The 22,547-nt window shown below is 38.4% G+C and overlaps 3 protein-coding genes and 1 pseudogene across 3 annotated transcripts; 3 read left to right on the top strand and 1 right to left on the bottom strand.

The window, feature by feature from the left end:
- LOC122363034 overlaps positions 1 to 22,547 on the bottom strand; it is a 76,511-nt pseudogene that overhangs the window by 43,525 nt on the left and 10,439 nt on the right.
- On the top strand, positions 3,407 to 5,933 carry LOC122362737. The gene is made up of 6 exons (XM_043264302.1): positions 3,407 to 3,565; positions 3,663 to 3,695; positions 3,783 to 4,079; positions 4,249 to 4,563; positions 4,848 to 4,943; positions 5,923 to 5,933. The coding sequence occupies exons 1-6, from the start codon at positions 3,520 to 3,522 to the stop codon at positions 5,931 to 5,933; spliced, it is 798 nt and encodes a 265-aa protein (XP_043120237.1). The 5' UTR covers positions 3,407 to 3,519.
- On the top strand, positions 7,535 to 18,429 carry LOC122363042 (neuronal acetylcholine receptor subunit alpha-5-like). The gene is given in 10 exon segments (XM_043264907.1): positions 7,535 to 8,565; positions 8,924 to 9,031; positions 12,374 to 12,525; positions 12,859 to 12,903; positions 13,113 to 13,128; positions 13,131 to 13,221; positions 16,193 to 16,370; positions 16,602 to 16,934; positions 17,559 to 17,915; positions 17,987 to 18,429. Coding segments are annotated over 9 exon segments (1,404 nt in total). The 5' UTR covers positions 7,535 to 8,565; positions 8,924 to 8,958; the 3' UTR covers positions 18,146 to 18,429.
- On the top strand, positions 18,882 to 22,539 carry zgc:101040. The gene is made up of 2 exons (XM_043264905.1): positions 18,882 to 19,121; positions 21,102 to 22,539. The coding sequence occupies exon 2, from the start codon at positions 21,109 to 21,111 to the stop codon at positions 21,979 to 21,981; it is 873 nt and encodes a 290-aa protein (XP_043120840.1). The 5' UTR covers positions 18,882 to 19,121; positions 21,102 to 21,108; the 3' UTR covers positions 21,982 to 22,539.

The raw sequence follows: 22,547 nt of genomic DNA, 5'->3' as shown, positions 1-22,547 counted from the left end.
CAATTCTTACTATGTGTTTTCAGATCCCTACTATCGCTACCACTCTCAAACCACACACACACAATAGGCAGCACAATCCTAAAAGCCTAACATAACATAACATAACATAACATAGCATAACATAACATATAACATATAACATATAACATAACATTTAAAAAGTTAAAATGTCTGCTAATACACTACTTGGTTTTCTGTTGGTTTCTGGAATTTTAGACAGCATCCAGTGTATACAAATTATGTACACAGTTCTGTGTCAGACAGTGTTGGGAGTAAGGCATTATATGTAAAGCAAGTTACGTAATAATATACATTTTTATCAAGTAACTAGAAAAGTAACACTATACTTTAATTTACTGACAAGTCTCCTTTGCTGTGTTCATGCTGTTACATCATGCTACTGTAGTTCTAGACTAAATGTCAACATGCATTAATTCTTCTCACAAAAAAAAAAAAATATAGTATTCATCAAAATTAATTGAAATGCAAGCTCAGAATATGACACAAATCTGCAATAATTAAATATGGTAATAACAAATGTATCTAATTTTAGATACTTTACATTTACATTACTTTATATATGTCTCTGCTGCTGCTGTCCTTTTCAGCCATGCTAAAAAAAGATAAGCTAACAATTGTGCTTCTTTTTTATTGCTAAAGAGTGTTGAACTTTCTTCTCCTGCATTCTAATGTACAGACGTGAATTTACTCTTCCTTCAGCCTAAGGTTTATTCATTACACTTTTTGGCACAAAACAGCTTTTCATTTGCTATCAAAAATAACCAGCAATCAAGCCATACTCATATTTAAAAAGTAACGTGAGCATAAAGCAAAATAATATAAATCATTACTTTCCATAAAACTTACTTTTTTAGGGAGTAACAAAATATTGTAATGTATTACTTTTAAAAGTAATTTCCCCAACACCGGTTAGGCGTAATGTAAAGATACATCTTATCCTGTTAAGAGTGAACAGGAAGTGATCTGAGGTGTGCAGTGGAGTAACCAGTACATGATCAGTGGAGCAATGCCTAGTGTAGTTTTAAAAAATGGCATGCAGATGCTTCAAACAATGGTATAAACATCATTCAGTGTAAACTGTGATAATTGTAATTAATTGCAGTATCATGGAAATAATTGACAATTATGATTTTTTGTCATGATCAAGCAGCCCTAGTTCTTTGTGAACATTGGTCTTAGCTCAGGGCTGCTAAATGGTGTGCCGGATTTGGCCTTTACTTCAGGGCAAGCATGTATTGGTTCATACAGACAACATGGTAAAAGTAGCTTACATCAACCACCAGGGAGGTGTAGGTTCCAGTTGAATATCGCATCTCGTCTGCCATCTTGTTCTCTGGAGTCACTGCGGGCTATTCACATTCAGTCATGCAGCCAACATGCTCTCATGGCAACTTACCCTTCTTAGAGAATGGAACCTCCATCCCCAGGTGGTTCAGCTCACTTGGAGTTGATTTGGGGGAAGCCCAGATAGACCTGTTTACTTCCCGAGGATCCTCCCACTGTCGGTTGTTCTATGCCCTGACCGAGGCTCCTCTTAGCATGGATGCACTTGCACACAGTTGGCCCCCGGGGTCTAAGCAAGTATATGCTTTCCCCCAGTAAGCCTCCTTGCACAGACCCTGTGAAATATCAGGGAGGACGAGGTGCCGGTTTTGATGGTTGTGCCATAATGGCCCACCCAAACCTGCACTGCAGACCTTATACTTCTTGCAACAACCCCTTCCTGGAGAGTTCTCTTTTTCAGGGGATGGGCACATGTTGAAACCCAAGTCCTGATCTGTAAAACCTGCACAACTGGCTTCTGGACGGGACCTCTCTGGCCTTCCCCATCACACAGGCCAGGGCCTCCTCTATGAGGCAGGCCTATCCTCTGAAGTGGGGTCTATTTGCAGAGAAGACCTTCAGAGATGTCCGATTAGTGTGGTGCTTTTCTTCCTGTAGGAAAAGTTGGAGTGGAGGCTGTCCTCCTTCACTTCACTTTCAAGGTGTACGTTGCTGCTATTGTGGCCTTGAGGTTAAATCCTCCTAACATGCACCTCATTCTCTTAGGCCCAAGTGAGCCATGCCCTATGGGAGTTAGAGCTCATTCCACTCTGAGTGTTGATTCCTTTTGGGGTTTGGTGCACGGCGCCTCTCTTGCAGATATTTGCAGAGCTAAAGGCTGGCAATACCTTTACAAGATTTTATAATCTTTTCGTTAAGCCTGTGTCTTCCATTGTGTTAGGTAACATCAGGTAATTGGTGGGAGACTCAGTATTGGCTTACAGCTTCATTCCTTTTGGATCTGTGTACTTTTCCCAGTTGTTACCCTTGTGAACTCTGGTCGAAGTAGTCTGTTACTGTTTTTGTAGTGGAATTCCTTCATACCTCAAGACTTGGCATCCATTTCTTAGTATGCCATGGTTTATTCCCACCATGTTCCCCTGTGGGAGGTTGACACATGTTTTCTGAAGCAGATAGATGTTTTTTGGAACAAAAATATTTCTGTTTTTAAAAAATTATCACTCAAATCACAGACTTATTGATCTGAAAGAAGTAATTTATGCCTATATAGCTTAGGGATGAGTATTATGGTATAATTTTTATTTTTGGGGGAACTACTACTTTAACATAAGTGACCAGTAATTGAATCTGAGAAACAGGCTTAAATAGGGAACACAAACTAGATTACTTTAAAACACCTAGATACCAATAAAACACTAATAATAACAATGGGAACTATTCAGGTAACACAGGAAAATGACCAAATGAGGACAACAGGACTTTAACAGGAACATTACATTACAAGAACACTATTCTATTGTTAACTGCTGTTAACATACATTTATGATTGGCTGTTTGAATAATGCACATATTTATTCCTTTATTTTTTTATTTATTGTTTTTATGTGTTGCTGCAGCAACATGCGTTTATTGCTTCTGACCTTTCAGTGGCGCTATTACCATAGATGTTAGTCAGGATCAAAGCACATTTTCATGAGCAGCAGAGAGACTGTTCAGCACGAATAAAAGAATAAATACACTAGTTTTTCCCCTCAGCTCACCTTGCAGTGACATTGCATTCACAATACAACTGTGACATTAAAACAACAAAATATAGCATGTTACTGAAAAGCTGTAGTTATATGTGTGCAAGAAATAATCACTTTCTTAAAATGAGAAAACAAACATGAGCGTGAACGGTTAGCCTGTGTGAATTAATCTGTGTGAATTAGTGGTGCAACATTAATAGAAATAGCAGTTGAAAGGGTATGAAATACTATGGAAAGCATTTTTTAAATGCATGTTGAGGAATAATGAATATCCATCAATAGTAGGCTAATGTAAAATACACCTTTCAAGACTGTTTGACAATGTTTCCGCCTTCAGAACGCCTTCACAGCATGACTATTATAGATACTGCCACTGTCTGCTCAAACTAGTGCAGTGACCCTGTAACAATAAATTGGTTGCAAGTCACGAGAAACTCAATTATCTTGTGGAGTGCAAGAAAAGTCAATGAAACCTTGCTCAGCAGCCATGGTTGGTGCGTTTCTCCTTGCGTGTAAGTACTGAAATGACAAAATCATTAACGATCAATAGATTAAATAAACACAAATGCTAGTGGTGTTTGTTTAATAAATGTTAATTACTATTTTCAGATATCATCATGGATCTACTCCTTAAATGTGAAGGTATGTTCCAGCAAGGCCCTGAATAAACGACTTGTAAATGTAATATCGTCCTTATCGCGATTAAAATGTCTCTTCTTTCCTTCGCAGCTCAAGAAATTCATCAAGCTAAGATTTTTAGTGAAAATAAAGAAGTACCAGAAGGTGGTAGACTGGAGGTTACTTGCAGCACATTTGGTTTTATAGGAAAGGCAGTTTATTTATATCTGTGTAAAAACGGTAAAGCTATTGAAATGAAAAACGGTCGCACTCAAGACACCACCTTTAAAATAGAGAAAATAGCAATGAACCATTCAGGCAACTACAGCTGTGTGTTTTCAGAAGAGCGGCTGCAAATAAACAAAGTGACGGGATACGGTCATAATTACATCTTCATAAATGTGATTGGTAAGGTGTAACACACGTTAGCTTATATTTAGTGTTTTTGATTCCTGAGCACGGATGAAATGTTAAATTACTCGTTTAATATTGTGGTTTTTTTTATTGATTTGTCTAATAGCCTATATGAAAGGTCATGCTACAACATTTAACCATAGCTTTCTCTTTTCTGCCATAGAGTCTTTTATTTATACGCAGATACATTTGCTCAAGTCTCAGGTGCCAGTGGGAAGTAATGCTGAATTCAACTGTACAACATCCAGTCCTTTACGCAACAAACAGTCCAGGAACATGATCTTGGTTTATCTAATCAAAAATGGAAATCCTGTTAAAGTTAATATTTGGGACAAAGAGAAGACGATGACAACATTCACTCTCAGAGAGGTCCAGATGGAAGATGCTGGGACGTACAGTTGTGTTGTATTGTTAAATATACTCCCTTACCACGAAATGAAAATTCATCAAAATATTAAAGTTGATCTTCATGTAACTGGTAAGAATGGGGGCAGGGTGCTGATTATGTGGAATTACATTCAAATTAATTGTAGTTTATTATATAGTTTCTATAGTGTATTAAATGCAGCTTAGCTGAATTCAAAGTAGTTCTAACCCACATAAAACTTAAATGATGTACAATTTCGTAATTCTGTTGTATGCAAATATGGTTAAAGTGTACTGTCATGGATTTATGGATTTATGACATTTCCGCAGTATTACTAAAATGTGAGCAAACTGTCAAAATAAGACCATTTTGTGTTTCTGGGTTTTCTTTGACAGCAACATCTCACAGCGGTTTAATTGTCATAATGGGCTCTGTCACAGCGTTACTTCTCAGTCTGTTTCTGGGAATCTGGGCACTGATCCAAAGACGAGGTAGTACATCTACAAACACTGACACATTTTCACGTTCTGTTTGATTTCTAATACTCTAATTTTTTCTAATAGGATGCCTTAGAATCCAAAATGAAAGGTTGGTTTGAAAGGTTACTAGAAAATCAAAAGTAAATAAAGGAAATTCATATATACCAGATTTAAGACAATTCTGATGCAATCTTAATCAACAGATCCTCGAAAAAGCGAGACAGAGCTCAGAGGAACAGAAGAGTTGTATGATGGTATTCATTATTCATGTTTCTTGTTGGATTATTTCTTATGAAAAACAGGAAGATAGGGTTGCTATATAACAACCGAGCACATGGATTTTAGTTAACTGTTGTGTTAATTTACTGTTATGTTGTTTATTAACCTTCATACATTGCCGAGTCAACTACTTTACAAAAAGGAAATATCATATAAATTCATAAATCTTTAAGAAAAAAAAAAAAAACTGAGTATGAAGCTTTATTATAGACCATAGGCTATCTGTTATAATTTTATCTTACATTAATAAATCTGTTCTAGATATTGACAAACCTGACTCGTCTGGTACTGGTCACTTACAATGTAATGTCTGGTAAGCCAGTAATTTATCTATGAATATGTTTTGTGCTGTTATTGTACTCTTTACTGTGCTATTTCCGTCTTTTATTTTTCATATTTCTGACTAACTTCACATATTTTCTCTCGTCTGTTTCAATATTTTTTTTTTCTTATTTATTTGACTGTTTTTACAAAAATTATGCGGTTGTGTAAATCAATGTCCATTATGACTTAGGGCTGGCTCAGAGTCGGATGACTCCTCTTTTTAATGGTAAGTCTGCATTCAGTGAATAAATGAATAATCTCAGAGAAGTTATCTACAGTGTTTTTAATATACTTCTGTGTTTTACACTGTAAAACACAGTAATATATTCACATAATTGTAGTCATTTTGTGCAATTACAATGACTAGCTATGTCTTGTATTTTTACAGATGAAGAATAATGAAGTGCAATGTGCAGTACAGCATCTGCGTGCATTACACTGTGATTAAATTATGCTTTTGCAGCTTTGCGGCGTTATCGTTTGCTGTTTTATAACTGTTGCCTTTTGTGCTTTACTGTCATTATAGACGTTTTTATGATGCTGACCAACTGAGTGTTGACCACTTTAATTACCGTGGACATTTTTTTTAAGGAAACATTGCTGTCAATGATCTTTAAAGACAGGAAACTCTCAGGATTCATAATAAAAAACAATATATACATATTGAATTTGTACATATTGAGTGTGTATTCACGAATGTACTCGACAATATCTCATAATAAAATGCTTGGAATCTATTTTCAGAGGTTACAGATCATATTTCTTCATTTTTTATGCACTGAAAAAATAATATTTAATATTTATGTTTAATATTTATATTGTGTTAAAAATTACACCTGGTGGAAAATTGCAAAAGGTTTCAACGTTACTCACTTACGTGACACACGGTACACATGTATAATAAGTATAGTACAGATGGAGAGATGTAGTGTTGGGCATGTTACGTTAAAAATTAATTAGTTATAGTTACTAGTTACTTCTCACAAATAGTAACTGAATTACATTATTATAAAAGTAATTATCTGGGAAAGTAACTATTCCGTTATACTTTTTAAAAATATTGTAATTTGTCAAATAACTTGGATGCCCCCAATATTACATTAAATTTAAATGTATGAAATGGACACTAAATAGAATAAATTATTAATATAAAACATTGCACACTAACTTACACAATTTTTATGTTTTTGTGGGACAATGTGAGAGACACGTCTTGGCAATAAAATCGTCATAGTCATATGTATGACTATGTATGACTTTTAATAGCATTATAATAATATTTTGATTAGAATTTAGCATTATAAGATGCATTTAGTAATTACAATAACCATAACGGCATAATTGTCATGTTGACTGAGCTTAGGACTCGCGGTGGTGTTTACGATATTGTTTGTCGTTTAGTGTTTCTATAAAAAGGTGGAAAAATGATAGCGATAAAACTACTATGCATTGTTCTACTAATAGCAATAAACGCACTACGATAAATGAGCTGCTGTGTTCATGAATATTAATCACGTTGTCTGCGTTCGCTCAAATTGATTTGCTGAAATCAGAGAACAGAGACGACAATAGGTGAGCGCCAGCCAATGAGATTGTTGTTTGCGCATTAGTTCCGCCCACTACCAGAGACTCTGAAAATCCGAATAATTCCAAAGGAACTTCGTTTACGTGAAGCGCGTCAGTTCTGCGTGGTATTCTCTCGCTCAGTATTTTTATTTGCGTGTGTGAAACAAAGCCACGGAGACCCGTGTGACTTTAAACTAGTTTGCGGTACGTCAAATATAGCTACGTCACACAGCGAATACATTCAGATGATTTTAAAAATAAAAATAGAGGCCTAATAACATTAACCTACAATAATTTATAGTAACACCGCATTTTATTATCAGTAACGGTAAACAGTATTATTTACAACGCCCGCTGTTCCCATCACTGGACGCTTGTAACAAAATATAAACTGTCTGGTCAGTAAAATACAATCAACAGACAAGGAACAGATTTTGGGCTTTATTATAGGTTTTGAACTAATTGGCAAGTGCATATGTACAGTCACACAAACACAAACACACGTACATGCACCTCCCACACTTTCCGATTATATGTCTCAGGAAATGCCGCCTCAATAGAAATAGAGCAAAGTTCTGCATCACGTGCCTAAAAAAGATAGCTTTAACCACAGTCAAATGCACTGCAGTGGAAATTTGCACAACGACTTTCTGCATCTCTAATTCACCGAACTTGAATTTGACATCAGGCAAAACTTTGTTCAACTTATGGAACTTGTGGCCCCAACAATGAGCTCCTCAAATTCAGCCTGGTCTTGATGAAACACATTTCTGGGTGTCATCGACACAACAAAGGAAGCTAATTCCCTGTATGTGCCTACTATTGTTTTTCAGACTCATTAAGTCATTACTTCTAAACTGTGATGAAATATTCTGTTTGGACAATGTATTTGGATGCAATACTAAATAGTTTTTCCTCCTTTTTTATATTTGATGGGGGCAGTAACGTACTTGCGAACATCCCAATGGACGTTGGATACTGTCTGATGACATCAACTCCTCCTGGCCAAGGCTACATTGACACAAGGTGAATGTAAGAGAAGCATCTTTAATATGGCACTGTACATGTTTTATTTATAGTTCAGGCCATAAATCTGTCGATTTTACACATTATGTAATAAAGGGTCTCTGCTCAGTCTCTCCATGACCAAAGGGTCATTAGCCTAAAAACAGCCGAAGACCTCTGGTTTGCATATTTTGAGCAGGAGGGGGCAGACTTTACAAGATAATGGAGGATCCAGGGCTGTGATTGGCTGTTTTTTTCTGTGCGGGAAAATGTGAGGGGGGTGGGCTTGCCTTTCTGAAGAAGGAGGAGGAACAGGAGACTGTGACGGAGTGTGTGTGTGTGTGTGTGTGTGTGAGAGAGAGAGTAAGCAGCCACACACATGCTGGTTGGCATGGACACACGGCAGGCAAATGGAAAAGAAAAATTCTAAATATTCTGCTTCCTTCCAGTCCATAATCAGGTAAGGAAAAAGAAAAGCAGAAAAACAGAGACAGATATAGGCACACTGGTTGTTTGCATATTGATGAAGCGCGCGTAGTCTCAATGGACAGGTGGATAGATGCATGCTTCGTGTGTGAAGGACCGCTCACATGTGCGTGATGCAGAACACGGTGCTATTCCTATACACTGTCACATAACACGGCTTGTTTGTGATTTGTGGCCACTTGCGCATATATGAAAAATGCAAAAGATGCAGCATGCAGGTCTTCACTGCACATCACATACGTTTAATGGGTAACAAGCTTGTGAGTGTTTAATAACAGCTCGGACTGTATTTGTGCGTAATAAAGTGCTCGCACGTTTATGGCTGCTTGCAGGTCTTCTCTGTGGCTTTGCTGCTCCTGAGGGTATCATGGTAACAGCTCAAAGCGCTGTCAGATCTGTCCTCCTGCTAGTTTGCTGTGCTGTCCTCTGCTCCTCTATAGGTGAGTGTCTCTGACCTTGGCTCAGTTCCCCGACTGAGGGACATCTCATGATACCTGTCAAGAACATACCCAGGTCATAATTCAAATGAAAATAAAAAAATAAACATTTATATGCGCTATATAAATTATTTGGTTACTGAGCGTTCTTCAAAGTGTACATGTCCAGATCTCTCTCAGTGTTGTTGATTCAGTCTGCAGATTGCAATATAACTGAATTACTTCACAATCACATCATTTTGTGATAATAACCATCTGATACATTGGTTTATTATTCCGCTTATTACATTGAAACTCAACAAATAATAAATGGGATGTGAAACATTCATTTTAATAACTTGTGTGACAATGGTTGCATATTGTATTAAACTGTTTCTGAAAAAAAAAAAAAAAATTGGTAGATGAACACTGTACCTATATTTCTTTTGATTCCCTTCCATAATATAATATAATTAGAATATAATATATTTTTAGTTTTAATTTGGGATGAGATGTGACCCGCGATTCACTTTCTTGTCCATCTGTGACTAACATTTCTTTATCTAATTATTATTTCCAACAGCTCTCTTGCTCTCTGACCCTCTCTGTGATGGAGGCTCTCAGTGACAGAGAGGTGTAGATAAGATCACACTCTAAAATGGATTGTCTCTCTATTTTTGTCAGTGAGGGGCTTTAAAATTAGGACCAGACAGAAACAAAGACGTGTACATGTTATAGATATTTCAGGTACCACAGTACTGCATGTGGTATGTGCCGTAAGTAGTCCGAAATCTATAACGTTAATGCGAAAACAATAAACCTTTGGGTTTAGTTGTCTTAAAAATGTTGTGTTATGCAGCAAATAGAGAAATATTTAATTTATATGTATCTTTTCCTTGGGCTCAGCTATTTTTAAACACTTAAAATGTCTTTTGTTGGCGTAATCTTTGGTCATGTTGATTTAGTAATATTTGATTCTATATTTTATTGATTACGTTTGAGGATTGATTGGATAAAACACCATTTATGTATTCAAAACAACAGTTATTTCTGTTACCAGCAAGTACACATTTTGCTGACCGCCTAAAGACTTATATTTAGCATATGCTTATCATTAGTGGCGCACGGATATCGCTTCTGTTACTGTCAGTCTTTGCATGCAATTAGTGACTGTCTGTCCAGTTCATTGGTGTGTTACTTTTTTAATTCAAGATCAAATATATTGTTAAAAAAACAACAGATGCACATTAAGAGCAGAAGCAATTCAGAGTGTTTTAGTAAATCATGATCTACATGTTCACCACATTGATTATTACTTTATGATATAGTACATGTCCACTGAAACAGTAGTGCGACCTGAAGATTAAAACATTTTCTAATCAGTTTTATATTGATCAAGGGGAACAGACCACAGATATTGATCGATGGGAAAACAAGCTGAAACCAGAATACCATCTGCGGCTGTCTGTGAAATTAACAGTTAAAGAACATCAAGATTTATAAGCACAGAAACTGAGCTTTGGGGTGGAGATAAAATTGCAACGTTCAATCAATATCTAAATACGGAGCTGAATAATAGGCACAGAATGCAATCAATTCATGCTGTTTGGGTCGTACCACACTTTTTATAGGACAAATGCAGTACCGATAGCTAACAGCCTCAATTTTAGACAGAAATTAGAAAAATGACACTCACTGTGTTTTATGGCTTCTGGGTCAAATCATTGCCTCGAGACTCATTGGGGCTAGATGACTGATTCTGTCTTATATTTCATCTAGCTCCAGACATCAAAAAACTGAATTCCAGATTTTTTTAATACATGAGTTAAGAGTCATATAAAATGCATAAAAAAAATGCGTTCACGCACATATATTTTGCATTCATTATTCAACATATTTTTAATTTACCACATGGATATGGCATACCATATGGAATAGTATTGCTATTTTATTTGCATTTGTAAAATTACAGCAAATAAAGCATTCTAAATGAGACCCCTCTGAGGTTCCACTTCCGTTTTGGAACAGTGCTATAGTGTGTGACATTTCACTTTAAAAAAACATCCTGTCCACCAATGATGGCTACACAACCCAGATCATCTAAACCAATTTGACAATTATAGATTTAATAAATCTCCATTCATAACTCAACCTGCCCCCGCAGAAATGAACACGTGTTCAGCAAATCATGTTGGGTTTCCCATAGTGACTCAGACTGTGGAGACCCTGAGAGGAAAATCAAGATCACACAGGATGTTGGCATGATACAAGCAGCTGCTGGAGATCTAATAGCAACGTCAAATGAGCTTTATTAGAGTTGATCAAGTATATGCTGCATATTACAAGCAGAAGTCATTTTTACTGCAGCTTTGAAAGGCTCAAGCTCCGATATCCAGTAATATTCCATCATTCCAGTAAGAATTCATTGTGTTTTTTTTGAATGTCAATGACTAATACAGCTAGTTAGTTCTTTTTAATAACTGGGTAAATGTATTTAATTACAAAACAAGTTCAGTTCAGCTATCAGAAGCCCTATAGAAAGCAATGGTGTTGTTACTGATCTCAAGTCAGTTCAATGATAATTCAATTCAGTTCAATAACAGTGTAAATTAAGTAATTCTGAAACAAATTTGAACCAGGTTTATTCAACGCAGTTCAGTTCGATTTTTATTCTCATCCAATAGCGTCAGCGCAGTCATATGGGTAATATTTACTAAACAGTGCAAATTAGAATGAGACTGCATTTCCTTAAAAGCTTGGGATTGTAATTAAGTTCTGATTAAAGAGTGCAGATGCAGCCAGCTCATTTCCACAAGACCAGTGCAATCTACCAAGTACAGCACAAATTAGTAATCACTGGCATGTCAAGTGCAAAATAGTTTAAGACATGATTGTGTGGATATTAAATAATGGCGTTAATACAAGTAAATTAGTCAATTGTGTCTCCCATAAATTTTCGTTGCTTATTTATTTAGTAGATCTTTTTTTATGCCAAAAGAGAGTTTGCACTAACGCAAGATGTTATTAAATCTGACCCTAAGTGTATTTTGAATCTCAACTAAGAAAGGCAGAGACAAAAGTGTTAAGGAATTCTATCTGTTAAAAGAAACTCAGTTGGAGAGTCAATTCCTCTCTGTCTAAATGATAGATTTAGAGGGGCAGGTGCAAGGTTGTTACAAAACCTATATGTCTTGGGTGAGTTGTTTGTTGTGAGATCAATATGAACAATCAAATTGTCACCCCTTCAATAAACCTGGGTGGCCCTTGTGTGTGGGACTGTTGCCATCTAATTAATTTATTGTTTAGTCTCTTAGTCCCTCCTGATTGGATTTAAGAGATTAACGTGAAGTTGTTGTTTTGTTTAAGGGCCTCCTGTGCTGTCTTCCTATGCCAAGACAGAAGACAAGCTCTTTAAACATCTCTTCAGCAACTACCAGAAATGGGTGAGACCAGTGGAGGATCTCAACAGAGCGGTGCAGGTGAAATTTGGCCTGGCTATCTCTCAGCTCGTGGATGTGGTGAGGAATAGTGAAACTGAAATGGCATTCTCCTCATAAAAATCTTTTCTTATAATAAAGACATTTATAGTTCACACTAAAATGTTGTCATCATTTACTCACCCTTGAGTAATTCCAAATCTGTATAAATTTATTTGTTCTGCCAAACACAAGGGAAGATATTTTGTTTTGGTCAACACTGATTTCTTTAGTAGGAAAAAAAAAGACTATAGGAGTCAATGGTGACCCAAAACAGCCTTGTTACCAACTTTTTCTAAATATCTTCCTTTGTGTTTGGAAGAACAAAGAAATCAAGTAATGTACATAAGGAGAATGATGTTTTCTTTTCTTCAGGATGAGAAGAACCAGCTGATGACAACCAATGTTTGGATGAAGCAGGTAAAGCAGGACTAATTAATTAAGGTTTATCCAGTTAATACAAAATATACATGAATTAGTTTTATTAGACCTTTATTCTGCTCTTGTCATTGTGTTCTGTTCTGGTAGTGAGTAGTCATTGGTACAAAATTCACACATGCTACGTTCTTTACTGTTTTATCTGTGTGAGAATCGTGTTTGCAGATAAATCCATGTCTCACTGCATTCAGGAGTGGACAGACATGAAGCTCGATGGAATCCGGATCATTATCTGGGCATCACCTCCATCAGAGTTCCCTCAGACTCCATCTGGATTCCTGACATTGTGCTCTATGACAAGTATGTTGTTGTATGAGTGAGAAAGGAAACCAATACAGGAACATAACGTTTAACAATACTGTTAGAACAGTAAATATCATAGAGATATTATCATAATATTGTTTCTGAATATTCAAAGGTATAACATTTCTTTTAAATCTGAAGAAGCAGGTACTAGATAGTCTGTTGAGCCTTGAAATACTTAAAATCTCTGATCACATATATATATACATCGTGTATATATATATATATATATATATATATATATATATATATATATATATATATATATATATATATATATATATATATATATATATATATATATATACATATAGACCAGGGTTCCTCAAATCTTAACCTGGAGGTCCAATGCACTGCATAGTTTAGTTCCAACCTGATAAAACTCACCTACCTGCGATTTTCGAATGATCCTGAAGACACTGATTAGCATGCTCAGGTGTGTTTGTCATGAATGAGCGGTCTGAGGCGTGCGGATCCATGTGCAGGCTTTTATTAAACGAAGGCATGGTCATAGCAGGCAGGCATCAAACAGGGCAAACAGATATATAGGAGGCGAGGCAATAACAAAATCCAGAGACAGGCGGAGGTCAGGTCAGGCGGCAAATGATCAGAGAATCAGAAAACAGACAGGGTCAAAACCAGGTGAATCAGGTGAAAAGCCGCTGGATCCTGGTGTGAGGTTGGGCACTGGAGGCTTTCACACAGGCGCGGGCACTGGAGACTTTGCACGCAGGCGCGGCACTGGAGACTTTGCACGAGGCGCGGGCACTGGAGGCTTTCCACGAGGCGCGGGCACTGGAGGCTTTCCACGAGGCGCGCGGGCACTGGAGACTTTGCAGGCGCGGGCACTGGAGACTTTGCGAGGCGCGGGCACTGGAGACTTTGCACGAGGCGCGGGCACTGGAGACTTTGCACGAGGCGCGGGCACTGGAGACTTTGCACAGGCGCGGGCACTGGAGACTTTGCACGAGGCGCGGGCACTGGAGAGACTTTGCCTGCAGCGCGGGCACTGGAGACTTTGCACAGGCGCGGGCACTGGAGACTTTGCACGCAGGCGCGGGCACTGGAGACTTTGCACGAGGCGCGGGCACTGGAGACTTTGCGCAGGCGCGGGCACTGGAGACTTTGCACGCAGGCGCGGGCACTGGAGACTTTGCTGGGCAGGCGGCATCCATCTTGGGAAGCGGCTCTGGGCAGGCGACATCCATCTTGGGAAGCGGCTCTGGGCAGGCGGCATCCATCTTGGGAAGCGGCTCTGGGCAGGCGGCATCCATCTTGGGAAGCGGCTCTGGGCAGGCGGCATCCATCTTGGGAAGCGGCTCTGGGCAGGCGGCATCCATCTTGGGAAGCGGCTCTGGGCAGGCGGCATCCATCCTGGGAAGCGGCTCTGGGCAGGCGGCGGCCATCTTGTGAAGCGGCTCTGGGAAAGCGGCGGCCATCTTGTGAAGCGGCTCTGGGAAGGCGGCGGCCATCTTGGGCAGCGGCTCTGGGAAGGCGGCGGCCATCTTGGGCAGCGGCTCGGGAAGGCGGCCATCTTGGGCAGCAGCTCGGGAAGGCGGCCATCTTGGGCAGCAGCTCGGGAAGGCGTCCATCTTGGGAAGGTGTGCTGGGAAGCGGCGGCCATCTTGTGAAGCGGCTCTGGGAAGGCGGCGGCCATCTTGTGAAGCGGCTCTGGGAAGGCGGCCATCTTGGGCAGCGGCTCGGGAAGGCGCCATCTTGGGCAGCGGCTCGGGAAGGCGGCCATCTTGGGCAGCGGCTCGGGAAGGCGGCCATCTTGGGCAGCGGCTCGGGAAAGCGGCCATCTTGGGCAGCGGCTCGGGAAGGCGGCCATCACTGGAGTTGATGTGTTGTCCTTCTCCTCCTCAACACCCAACGTGAAAGTTGACCCTACAGTCACTAAACCAAACTCAATAAACTGAGCAAGCGACTCACGTGGACCCTCGCGAACAAGTTTTGATTTGAGCGGCTGATGTACTCCCTCATGATACAACTCAATCAATAAACAGTCCGGTATGTCAGAGAGGTAAGCCATGTCCAAAACTCTTGAGTATAATCCTCAATTGATCGGGTACCTTGCTTGAGGGCCAATAAACGCGTCTAGCGAGAGTCCTACCTGGCCATGGATCAGGTGAAAAGCCGCTGGATCCTGGTGTGAGGTTGCATTCTGTCATGAATGAGCGGTCTGAGGCGTGCGGATCCATGTGCAGGCTTTTATTAAGCGAAGGCATGGTCATAGCAGGCAGGCGTCAAACAGGGCAAACAGATATATAGGAGGCGAGGCAATAACAAAATCCAGAGACAGGCGGAGGTCAGGTCAGGCGGCAAACGATCAGAGAATCAGAAAACAGACAGGGTCAAAACCAGAAACAATAATCCACGAGCGATATAACTATGAAACAGGCGAAACAATGCAACCTGCAGGTGAGTAGCTTGCTGCAGTTTTTATAGTCCAGGAACAGGAAGTTGTCGCAGAGGGAGTGGATGCAGATCACCCAGAGGTCAGGGCTCCCTCTGCTGGCTTGGTGACAGTGTTTAAATAGGGTTAAAGCTAAACTCTGCAGGAAAATGGATCTCGAGGTCCAGATCCGAGGATCACTGATATAGACTGATCAATGTCTTGTTACACACTTAAACATACCATTCTGAGGGTTGTTACATATTTGTAGTTACAGAAATACTACAGCTGTAGATACACAGTGGTTACACACTGCATACACATTTATTTACTATGTAAGTACACAGGCATTAGGGCCACTTAATATAAAGTGAGACCTAGTTAGGTAAATATTTATTTCCCTATGTCTCCAACTTCTTGCCTTGCATGTAAAAATACAAAAATCTTGACTTTTGTGATTTGAAATGCTAATCGAACAGGAAAGATAATTTTTACTTTCATTTGACTATATGAGAATAGTAATTTTGGACCTGTCTGGTCTCAGCTTGATGACTGAGTAATTATCACCTACAGTGCAGATGGTAATTTTGAGGCCACAGTGACAAAAGCGGTGGTGAGGTATGACGGCACTATCTCCTGGACTCCTCCTGCTAACTATAAATCTGCCTGCACTATTGATGTGACGTTCTTCCCCTTTGACCTTCAGAACTGCTCCATGAAGTTTGGCTCCTGGACCTACGATGGTTCCCAGGTATGCTGTTTTCAGTTGTTACTGAGAACATGAAAAGCCAATGTTTGCATCTAGAAAGAAAGAATTTATCTAAAAATGAACCTCAAGTTGACATAATTAGCTATTGTTCATAGCGACCACTTTAATGTAGCATAAAGAAAAGTAACTGTGTCTTCTAAGTCCTCTGAAGAATGGCCCTGTGTGTAATATATGGAAATGTATGTAATAAGCGCAAAATATTTCTTTTTTAAGGTGGATATTCTTCTTGAGGATGTACATGTGGACAAACGAGACTATTTTGACAATGGTGAATGGGAGATTGTGACGGCCACAGGGAGCCGGGGTTTGAGAAGTGATGGAACCTTTTTCTATCCATCCATCACTTACTCCTTTATAATCAGACGTCTTCCTCTTTTCTACACCCTCTTCCTCATCATTCCCTGCATTGGATTGTCTTTCCTGACTGTGCTGGTGTTTTATCTCCCATCTAACGGAGGAGAGAAAATCTCCCTCTGCACATCAGTACTCGTCTCTCTTACAGTCTTCCTTCTGGTGATAGAAGAGATCATCCCTTCATCATCAAAGGTGGTACTCTTTAAGAATTCAAAGCTGTATATTCATTGATTTATATATTTAATTTATGTGTACTGTAAGTCAGTGTGTCACACACATTTTTAAACATATCATTAAACATTATCGTCAGCTTTTTCAGCTATTAGTTCTTTCATTAGGCATTGAAGTTCTTTGAAGTTCAGTGAATGTTCTAGATGCCAAAAACTCCAACTACAATGTATAATTTCTAGATTAAACCATGGAAGCAACACTTTTGAATATATGGAATAGTATACATGCTATATAAGTAACACTTTAGTAGGTAACAGTTCTCACTAGTTGCTTATTAGTTAATTCTAATAAAATACTGACTAAAACTAAAATACTGACTTATGAAGACTATATTCTACATCCCTAATACTAACCAATACTAAAATGTAAAAAACTACTATACTAACTATTGATAAGCAGCAAATTAGGAGTTTATTGAGGCAAAAGTCATAGTTGAAGATTTATTAATAGTAAGAATCAGACTTAAAATAAAGTGTGACTGTTTTTAAAGACATATTGAAATTATTTCCAGTGAGGATTATTTTCAATCTTCCATTCTTATTTTCAAAATGACTTTTTGCTCTGCTCTTATGTTTTCTGTCCCAGGTTATTCCTCTCATTGGTGAATATCTGGTCTTCACTATGATCTTCGTGACACTTTCCATCGTCATCACTGTCTTTGCCATTAACATCCATCATCGCTCCTCATCCACTCATCACAGCATGGCGCCCTGGGTCCGTCGTATCTTTCTACACCACCTGCCTAAACTGCTCTGCATGCGCAGCCACGTGGGACCGCTACGCCACCGCCCCGCGAGAAACGGAAGAGAAGGGCTGGGTTATGGGAAGAGTTCGGGTCAGGATACCACTCCTCTGCTCAAAGCAGAACACAGTCTGCAGGCAGCTTTAGAATCTATACGCTACATCACGCGCCATGTGGTGAAGGAGAATGAAGTCAGAGAGGTACGATTTTCTCACTTTAGACTATATAAGCTTTGAGCTGTAATAAATTCTAATGTAATGCCTTCTTTTAGGTTGTTCAGGACTGGAAGTTTGTGGCCCAGGTTTTGGACCGGGTCTTCCTGTGGGCATTTCTCTTAGTATCACTGCTCGGCTCTGCTCTGCTTTTCATTCCCGTCATCTATAAATGGGCCAACATCATTGTTCCCAGCTATGCTGGAAGTACCAGCTAAAACACAAGAATGTATAAAACTGAAAAACATTGTTTCCTGGATAAAGATTTTGCATTATTATATTTATTACTGTAGTCTTCAAAGCATCTATGCAACTTGTGGCAATTGAGCGCTGTCATTTATGCTGTAACATGCTGCGTCACAATATATGTTGTATGCTGATTTCATTACAATAAAATTTATAATAACAGTATTTAGGTATTTCACATCATAATTTAAAAAAAAAAGGCTGTATCATCATGGTTTTAGGCTTTAATCGTAATATATATCATAATAATCCCACTTCATCCTCTTGTCCATACAGTATGATTCGCTATAGATTCATGTTTAATAGAAAATAATCAGAAGATTTAAAAGTATATTCTACTACTACTTATTCTACTAACCTAAACCTACTCTAACAGTCTGGGAGTGAGTAGACATGTAGTTACAAACGAATGAGAATTAGTTGACATGTAGTTATAAAGTTACTTATAGAATGTCTAAAGTGGCCTGTCAAAATAAAGCGAAGCCAAAATTAGTGGAAAATTTCCACAGCCTAGATGGTAACAGTAGATGTGTTTGTTTCTTCATCATAACTGATTTGAAAAATGTTGCATTACATCACTTGATCATTAAGAATGAAGGTCTTCAGAATAAAAGACCAAACAGTTTATAGTTGTCAGTTCATCCCGTCAAAAAAACCAAAACTGAACAAAAAAAATGTTATCTTAAAAAAATACTTATTTTATTGACATATTTAAAAATTTGAAACAGTAGTAATTATGCTGTTTAGACACATATTTAGATGTCTTTTTCTCAGCTCACGTCTAATAATGCATTTATTTAAACCAGTGACACTGCATTGTAGTGCAAGGGTTAACTTTTGGTTATTCAACATCCAGTCCCTCGCTCTGAAGATGTTCACTCAGAGTCTTTGTGACACTTGCTTTGCTTCTAGCAAGTTCACTTGACAACCCACCGGCTTCATCTAAGGGTAAGTGTTTTTTTCTTCTAATATTTTGTATTCATTTTTTTTTTCTGTTCATATTTCTGTTGATGTGTTACTATTCTTTAAATATGATTTCCACAATTGCTTTATAATTTACGTAATATATATTAATTAGCTGTTCATAAAATATGCACTTGCAACTCCAAATACTTTAACATGCCCTTTAATCTTAGTGACTATAGGAAATATTCTTGTTTAGATAATTAAAATACTATCTAGTTATCTTAAGACATACTTGCAGTATTATTTTTCCTGTTTTCCATTAGACAACAAGATAACTACTATAAAAGTAAATATTTAAAAGAATTTTATTATAATAAAAGAGGTTTGTTTTCAGCTGTTTGCAGCAGATTTTGAATTTCAAGTTCCAACATTTTTCTTAACCAGTGTAACACTAGAGAATGAATGAATTCTGTTGAAGCCAAGGAACTAGCTCTACCAGACAGAACTGCAAACACAATAAGCTTGTTTGAGATGACAAACACCTCGCCTTGAATGTAGATGAGAGTAGACGGCTGCAGTCAGAGAAAGGAACTAAATAAGAGCTGTCAAGAGCCGACAATTCTCTCTTTACATAGTGGACAGGCAATCTACATAAGCAAATGCAAATTTTTCAAATATCACATTCACGTAATGTGTTGCTAACCAAGAGGACGCATCCACAATGTATTAGAGTTGATATAGATAACAGAATAACATTAGACAAACACAAGATGTCAGAAGCCTCGCTGCTCATCAGGAATGTCAAAGCAAGTCAGACCGTCAACTGATGGCATTTTTAACCATTGTGTTGAATAAGCATGTATACAGTCGACTGTATAGAAGTTGAAATAATTTTTAACCAACCTGCTTTAGCTGATTTGGGTTTAAGGGCCTTGGGTTTAGTGGTTAAAAAAAAAAACGCACATCTTGCCTCTCCTTATAAGGAAACACTTTTGGTGTGCAAAACTGTATTGCACTGTGCAAAGCTGTACTGTATATGTGTAGTTTGTAAAACATTTGCAAATGCTTTTATCTATTAATTAGAAGCACCTCAAATGACAGGATACACAAATGACCTACCTGTCTCAGGCATGAACGTATTCTGGGTGCACTTTTTAGCGAGACATGAAATACGTACCAATAAGTACATATAACTACAGTTTCCAAAAAGAAACGGACAATGGAGGCAGTAAAACTCTGAAAGTTTCGATTAACAAAGCCTAATTTTACTTAAAAAATGTCATCTTAATATGCTGGGAGATTTGAAAACTGATGATTTTGAACATTAGCATTACACATATCCAGCTTCATATCTATGGGTTTTCAGCTCAAGGAGGATGGGGATGTACTTGAGAGGCACATTTGCATAAAGGGAAGTTGAAATGGCACGGTTGCATCAATCATTTTGCATTTGTTAACACTATCAGGTAGGTTTACATATGAATTTGGTGTAGGGCATATTTCCAACATGATAGAGCATTTTAGTGGCAGTCCCCAGATATTGCAATTCTAAACCATCACGATACATACCTGAAGCAATATGTACCTATATCAACTATATCACATAATAAAAATGTGCTAGGGTTTACACATTGAACCTATGTTTTAGCGCCACTCAGTGGACATATCTCTTTGAAACTGTGGAGAAATGTGCATTAAGGCACGTAGAAATTGTATTGCACAAAAAGTGCACAGAGGTACGTATTTTTACGTTAACGAGACAAGGCTGCTACTGACTCACACACACTCCCATATCTAAAATTGGTCATGCCCCAAACTAACCTAACCCTAGGTTAGGATGATCAAACGGAACAATGTTTTAATAGCAGCAAAGAAACACTGGATTTTATACAGTTGTTTTCAGGAATATTAACCTACAAATAGTGTAAATATAATTGCCACTACACAGTGAATAGCAATTTAGAAGATTGGAGGGGAAATCATATTTTAGCCTAAAAAACTGTTTTGTATTGTTACTTGAAGGAATCTAATGGATCTAAGAGGGTACTTCAACAGGATTGGGTTTACTGGCCCATACGACAAAGCTGATCTGGACACTTTACGCACCATCCATAAGCTGCATGTTATGACCATTCCATTTGAGAACCTCAGCATCCACTGCGGGGAGAAGAACACGACCGACCTGAACATCATCTATGATAAATTAGTCATAAGCAATCGTGGAGGCTGGTGTTGTGAAAACAACCTCCTGTTCTCATGGGTCCTAAAGGAGATGGGTTACAAATACACCACACTAGGCTCCAAGGTGTTTAACAAGTTCCAAAATGATTTCTACCCCGTGGACTCTCATCTCATCAATATGGTGGAGATCGATGGGAAGCCTTACATTACCGACGTGAGCTACGGAGTGTCGTGCCAACTGTGGTATCCCTTAGAGATGATCTCGGGAAAAGATCAGCTGCAGCCTCCAGGTGTGTTCCGCCTAATAAATGATGGGATGACCTGGGTTCTGGAGAAGACTTCAAGAAAGCAAGTGGTCAAAGACCAGGCTTATGCTCAATCCAACCTCATTGACAGGCGCCTGACGAAGAAAATGTATCGCTTCCCACTAACACCCCGTGATAAAGAGCATTTCGTGGAGACCCTGGATTGCTTGCAGACCAGTCCTGATTCTCGGTTTGTGCTGAAGTCTATTTGCTCCCTTCAAAAGCCCAACGGCTTCATAGCTCTGATTGGCTGGACTTACAGCGAAATCACATACAAACCCGAAGAGGACTGTGACATTGTGGACATGAAGGAAATCCCTGATTGTGAAATAGAGGCTGTTTTGAAGGAAAAGTTTAATGTGGTGCTAGTTAATAAGTTCACACCTAAAAACAAAAAAGCTAATTACTGCATGTAATACAGTATTGTACTATAACCTGTAACCTGTATCTCAGTCGACAATACTTGTCACCAGATGGAAAAATATAATAATTAATGAGTAAAATTATTTTCATGCTTTTAAAACTTATTAATGGCCTCCAATAAAATAATAGGACAAGTTCCTCATGTGTGCCAATTGGTGTAGTTATAATATCTACCAGCAGGGGCTGACAGGAGCATAGCAAAGCCTTGATCACTTGAGAAAACACTCATTCTTCATTGAATGGCCTTTTCATTAGGATGTGACAAACAGGTCTGACCAATAGAGATTCTGTGAAAGTCTAGCCCTGAATGCAGCACTGCGTCTCAGTGTTTCTTGTGTTTTTGGAAAATATTATGTAACAGACATAGAATCAATGCTAAAATATTTTTTAAAAATGATTGACTTGTTTTTTGTCTCAGTGATTGACATAAATAGTATGCTCCTCCAAAACAGTGTATTTACACATCTAACGATTAAATACAGCTCCATATTTTGTGCCACAACAACATAGTTTGATAAAAATGTAGCTATTAAAATGTAGTATTAAAATGATTCATACA

This window comes from Puntigrus tetrazona, chromosome 18 (assembly GCF_018831695.1).
Source record: "Puntigrus tetrazona isolate hp1 chromosome 18, ASM1883169v1, whole genome shotgun sequence".
Taxonomy (NCBI): domain Eukaryota; kingdom Metazoa; phylum Chordata; class Actinopteri; order Cypriniformes; family Cyprinidae; genus Puntigrus; species Puntigrus tetrazona.
Note: the sequence above shows the minus strand (reverse complement) of the source record. Positions and strands in the feature narration are given on the sequence as shown.

Excerpts from the sequence above, each read along its gene's own strand:
- zgc:101040 (XM_043264905.1), top strand. The coding sequence starts at position 21,109 with ATGGATCTAAGAGGGTACTTCAACAGGATTGGGTTTACTGGCCCATAC.
- LOC122362737 (XM_043264302.1), top strand. The coding sequence starts at position 3,520 with ATGAAACCTTGCTCAGCAGCCATGGTTGGTGCGTTTCTCCTTGCGT. Across the intron at positions 3,566-3,662 it reads TGGTGCGTTTCTCCTTGCGT|ATATCATCATGGATCTACTC; the intron begins GTAAGTACTGAA and ends TACTATTTTCAG. Across the intron at positions 3,696-3,782 it reads TCTACTCCTTAAATGTGAAG|CTCAAGAAATTCATCAAGCT; the intron begins GTATGTTCCAGC and ends TTTCCTTCGCAG.